Below are 5,828 nucleotides of genomic sequence, written 5' to 3'. Positions count from 1 at the left end.
GGCGGGGGGGGCTCTGTTCTGAAAGAGAGGACTCAAAAGTAGAGATGTTTCATTCATAAAATAATGTGAGTAAGAGGTTCAATTCAATGTGTGATATGATAAAGGGGATGGCAAAGAGAGGGGAGAATTCTAGGGAAAATATAAAAAGATGTGATCAGAAAATGAATCAAAGTCAAATGGCACATAATTTAAAGCAGTAATAGGAGTAGGAGAAAAAGCCCATTTCTGATATCATCATAAAATCACTCTCCTGTGAGTGACTCTGGGGTGACGGCTGAATGCTAATGAAGGAAATTCAAGACTGGCACACTGCTGGAGTTCTCTTCTTAGGGTTCACCAGTAGCTACAATATTGTGATACAGCAGATACATGATATTGGCGTTGTGCTCACCTTAAGTTTTCTTTTAAAGAAGCTTTATTGAGATAGGATTCACATACCATGTAATTTACCCATCTAAAGTGTACAATTCAGTAGTTTCCAGCTACAAAATTTAGGAGTCTCCACAACTACTTTTAGGGTCTATTGTTTGCTAGAAGGACTCATAAAACTTCAAGAAGCTGTTATACTCACAGTTTATTACAGCAGAAGAGCACAGAATAACGTCAGCCCGGGGAGGAGGTAGCTCCGGGGCATTTCTACTCATAATACACACACATGGACTAGGGCTGGCCCATCACCATCAAATTTGCCACCATTTTTAGGCAAGTAATAGTTTCGGTACAGAGTAGTGTGACTGAGGTTCGCTTTGACCACATAAAGGTAAAGTAGCTGACCAAGGCCAAGAGGTGGAAATAAGGCAAAGTCAGGGACTCTTTTAAAAAGTAGCAGTCCTAAAGCAGCTGCTGGTGACCAGTGCAAGATGAACGGGTCTCCAGCCGTGAGGCGCCCAGCGGAGGAGGGCGGAGGAAGTAGGACCAGGGAGGAAGAAGAAGCAGACAAGGCATCACATGCATCCTCTCATAAGCAGGAAGTCAGGACAGTGTCTCAGGGTGACAGCGTGGGGCCATGTTGTCTACCAGTAGGTGAGAGGTGTCCATGGGCACAGGCCCCCCCAGAGAAGAAGGTGCTGCTTCATCACAAGCCTTTTTCAATGCTGTGTGCATGGCTTTGATAAATTTCAACATTGTTTTTTAGATTTCTTGGTTGCCATAGCTTGCTGTTATTTGCTAATGTCATGACATAGACAAGGTGACATTAATTTGTGGTTTCCTTTAACTTGTGTTAATAGAAATTGTCAAACACACACAAAACTAGAGATCAGAATATTAATCCCCAGGTCCCTCATGCAGCCTAATTAACAATATGCTTATCTTTCATCTGTCTTCTGTATGTATTTTGTTTTGGTTTTATGGTAGAACATTTTAAACTACCTTGTCATTTCACTCATAGATGCTTCAATTTGCTTCTCTAACAGGGACATCTGTTTTAATATCACCACCATGCTATTATAACACCACTAACCAAAAATAGTATTTCCTTAATATCTAATATCCACTCTACATCCAGATTTCTCTAGTTGGTACAAAATGTCTTTGTAAAGTTCATTTGTTCAACCCAGGATTCAAACAAGGACACAGCATTTGGTTGTTTAAGTCTTTTTTGTGCCATTTTGTAATCTTTGGCTTTCTACTCTTAGGCCATGAGTGCAGCTGTGTGCTTTATGATCGACGGTAGGTACCTTTATCTGACTGCACCCTAATTAGATAAACCTTCTCTCTTTATATATAGTTTGTTTTGTTCTTTTCCTCAGTGATAAATATACTGTCATAAACAGCACTGAGATTCTATGAGGTACCATTTCCCATGTGGGGTCTCTGAAGTCCTAGTTTTCTTGCTGATTGGCAGCAACAAGCTGGTAACCTTTCTGTGCTCCTCCCCTTCACCTCTACCCCGACTGAAGTAATAAGAGCATCTGTGTCAGAGAGGGCTTCAGGGTAAATGAGGAAGATTTGTAAAGCAGCAAATAGCACCCGGCCCATGAATGCTCTGTAGTGCTTGTTAAATACAAATAACTTGCCCTTCCTAGGTCTACACGGGTTAGGTAAATGGGTGGCCCCAACAGGCACCCTTGAGTCATTGTTCACAGTGACCAAGGCCTTTGCCTCTTTTTCCATCTTAAATGTAGTTAACTTTGACTCTTGTGTTTCTCTGTTTGGAGGGGAAGGGATATGATAGTAAAGTGGATATTGACCCTTTAATGTGAAGTATTACAGCATTTACTACTATTTTTTTTGTTTATTAGCATCTATACAGCCTACGTTGGATTTTTGCCGAAGACTGGACAGTATTGTTGGGCCCCAGCTCACCGTGTTGGCATCTGACATCTGTGAGCAATTTAACATCAACAAGAGAATATCTGGGTTTGTACTTTGCTCTGTGTTTACTTTCAAGCATTTAATTAGTCCTGGAAGAATAGGACTGGCTTTTACTTAGGAATATGGGCTGTGTTAACATTATGTTTCCTCTCAAGCCAGAGAACAGCAATGGCTGTTCATCCTGTCTGAAAAGCTTCCCAGGGAACTGTTGTGAGGTTTCTGCCTCTAGAAGCCAATGGGGGCTGGGTCTGCTATTTCTGTTCCCTCAGTTTACCTTTGGTTGGACTTGAACTTATGGGATTATATGTGCTAGCTGTGCCTGTGGGCTTGGCTTCGTGAGTACCACATCCGACTTGACCAACCCAGATTGCAAACTTCACACTGGCAGTAATGCCAGCAGGTTTTGCTCTGTGCAGACTGAGAGCTCTTGGTCTTTGTGCAGAAGTGTGTAAGGTGAGGTTGACCGTGGTATATGCTGTGAGGGCCTTGGCTTTAAGGGCTCCTGGCCAAGTGTAGAAGACACAGGTTAAACTTAATTTGACTCAAAGAACACTGAAATTACTGAACTACTCTTTACCTTAAATGTAAGTAGAATAACTGTAAAGTGAGGAGATCAAAAGCACCACCAGGGAGTTCCCAGGCCTCCAGATTTCACGTTTTAATAATGTAATTGTATAGTTTGGATAATTATTCTTGCAGAATTTTAGCATTTCAATGACTTGTTTTCACAGGTCTGAAAAAGAACCCCAGTTTAAGTTTATTTACTTCAACCATATGAATTTAGCAGAGAAAAGCACAATTCATATGAGGAAAACACCCAGTGTGTCACTTACATCAGTTCATCCAGATTTAATGAAGATTCTGGGTGATATCAACAGCGATTTTACAAGGTAATTCTAACAACTTCTCAAGTGACGTGTCCCCTCTTTGTTAAGAGACACTTAGGGACTCATCTTCTAAACCAAATGACCCAGAGCCCTCCAAGGAAGACTCACACTTGACCTCCTTCCCAGTGGCACATCCACGCAGGCCACCAAGCCCAGAAGTGGCTGTGCCTGTGACACATGACAGCATTTGAAACTCTTATCTTGCAGAGTGGATGAAGATGAAGAAATCATCGTGAAAGCCATGAGCGATTATTGGGTCGTTGGGAAAAAGTCTGACCAGCGGGAGCTGTATGTTATTTTGAATCAAAAAAATGCAAACCTGATTGAAGTAAATGGTAATGTAAATTTTGGAATTTAAGCACAATTCTAATGCTACTGATACTTAAAAGCTGTTTTCATTGTACTAAGAAACATGCTACATAGACAAAACCATGATTTGGGATGTTAAGCAGAGGCCTCTGTTGCTTAAAGGAAAATCACCACTGGGTCCATTTTCTGGTTTAGGTCTTATTGTATTGGGTTTTGTTATTTTTTTTAAATGATTTTCAAAATATAAGCTGTTTTTCAAGTTCCTTGGAAAAGTACGTCACTTTCCTGTATCATGTGAAACCTGACAAAGGCCTAAAGAAAATTTTTTATAATGCTTTAAGGGGGAAAAAAATCATATAGCTCTACAGACTATGAACAGACATGTCCGTTTTTATTCCCTGTGGTAAAACACACATTTTATAGGAAGAGCTGCCAGAGTCAAGCAGCAGTCTGCAGCCATCCATTTTAGTGAACAGAAAATAAGGAGGCGGAAGTGTCCGGTGTGATCCTGACATTTGCTTTGACCTGACAGCTCTGCTGCCCTTGAGAAAGGGTGTCACCTTCCCTGGCACGGACACCAGTGCTGCTTGGCATGAGAGCTGGGCAGGGCGTGCGAGTTAGGAGAAAAGTTAATATGCATGTCATTTTGCTGCCTGTTTTCTGGGGCATATTGTATACTAACACTTGTATCCGTGGTTGTGTACATTGGAAGCATCAGTGTATGTTCATTAATGCAGTGCCTCTGTGGAACATGTGATTCACAGTTCAAGGTAGCAGGTGGGGGTTTTGTGTTGTTACGTTAGATTTATCCAGATTTTAGAAGCTGCCCTCCTAACCCCGATAACCCTGAGGGTGTCGGGCACTTGGGGTACCAGGTTTGAGCTTTGAAGTTTCTTGGGCACATCAAGTGTTTTCCCCTCACTTGATTAACTTTTCTTAGGCTTTGAGAATGAAGGTCAGATGAATGCAGTTTGTACTCCCAGCTTTATTCCAAAAGAATTTTAGGTACTAATTGGTATCATACAACCTTCTAAGTGGGAACCTCCAATCCTTACTCATGGTTTTCTTTTCTTTTTGCAGAAGAGGTAAAGAAACTTTGTGCAACTCAGTTCAATAACATATTCTTCTTGGATTGACTGAAAATGATTCACCGAAATAGCTTTTAAAAAACAAATCAGCAAGCATTTTGTTTACCATGGCAGACTATTGGTCATATTATTGACTGGATTAATGATATTAGTAAAGCAATACTTGCTTTGAGGAATCAAATTTCTACTCAGTCTGATGATGCCCTGAGGTTTTTAAATTTTAAATATTTATGTGGACTTAATTAAAGGTAGTCAGCTACATCTCTATCATTCCCTTCTTTTGACATTATGTGAATATTTTACTGGAAAATACGACTAATAAATTGTTAAAGTTTTTAAAAGTCTGGTTTTGCATCGAGTCTCTCTCCAGTTGCTTGTCTGTAGATCACACTAACGAGTGGGTCTCTGGCTGATCTTTGGGAATTTTCTAGCAGAGAGAGCATTTCAGAGTGGGGTCCTTCAGTCAGGAGGCTTGAAGTGGGGAACTGTGAGGAATCAAATTTGCCTGACGCTGCTGCTAGACTTGGGTTTTTATCTTGAGCACTACCATGATTTTCAGCCCATGTGTAATAAAAGAGCTGAGCGAAAGTACCTAGGCAGCAGCACTAGCCCCACCAGACAGACCTGCAGGATGGCTGCAGCCCCACATGCGTCGCACAGCGGAAGCGAGTCAGGCCGAGCCTCACTTAACTGAATGGTTGGTGCTTGGACATCCCAGAATTGGGGTGAAAACAACCCTGGTGTGGCCTGGAAAACCTGGTACCATCCAGCTCTGCACTGCTCCCCCACCTAACCTGCAAGAGCCTGGTGAGTGAGGAATCAGTGAGCACCCGACAGTTTGCACGCTTGTCATCCTCGCACAGAGTGATGCAGCTTTCCATGGTTTTCCTCTCCACCCGTAAGTTCCTGAAGACTTCCCAGATTCTGGTCATGTCAGGCTGTGTTCGCATGTTGCCCTCATGTTGTCTTGGTAATACACAGAGATTAGACCATGGTCTCTGCAGTATCAGTCTAGTTTATTCTGTTTTCTAATGCTCTGTCAGACTTTAGTGTCATTGTTTAAGTTATTCTTACTCAGTGGTTGTCTTCCTGGTCCTTTTTCCTTTATGTAATTTTACTGTCAGTAATTTTGTCACCTTTCTCAAGGCTAGTATGTAAGATACATAGGAATAATGCCATTTTTTGGTTAGTCCTTTTATCATTTTTGTTAACGTGTTTGCTTTAAAAT

General features: G+C 41.5%; 1 protein-coding gene across 2 annotated transcripts in view; it reads left to right on the top strand.

Annotated features, from left to right (window-relative positions):
* Positions 1–4,941, top strand: part of CCZ1 (CCZ1 vacuolar protein trafficking and biogenesis associated homolog (S. cerevisiae)) — a 17,212-nt gene extending 12,271 nt beyond the window's left edge. For both annotated transcript variants that reach the window (XM_004691936.2, XM_012731989.1), the window contains 5 exons: positions 1,638–1,671; positions 2,244–2,361; positions 3,048–3,206; positions 3,411–3,538; positions 4,593–4,941. In XM_004691936.2, the coding sequence (XP_004691993.1) occupies positions 1,638–1,671; positions 2,244–2,361; positions 3,048–3,206; positions 3,411–3,538; positions 4,593–4,648 (495 nt within the window). In that variant the 3' untranslated portion in view covers positions 4,649–4,941. The remainder of the gene's footprint in view (positions 1–1,637; positions 1,672–2,243; positions 2,362–3,047; positions 3,207–3,410; positions 3,539–4,592) is intronic.
* Positions 4,942–5,828: the final 887 nt, after the last annotated feature.

This window comes from Condylura cristata, unplaced genomic scaffold (assembly GCF_000260355.1).
Source record: "Condylura cristata isolate star-nosed mole 26May11 unplaced genomic scaffold, ConCri1.0 scaffold00032, whole genome shotgun sequence".
Taxonomy (NCBI): domain Eukaryota; kingdom Metazoa; phylum Chordata; class Mammalia; order Eulipotyphla; family Talpidae; genus Condylura; species Condylura cristata.
Note: the sequence above shows the minus strand (reverse complement) of the source record. Positions and strands in the feature narration are given on the sequence as shown.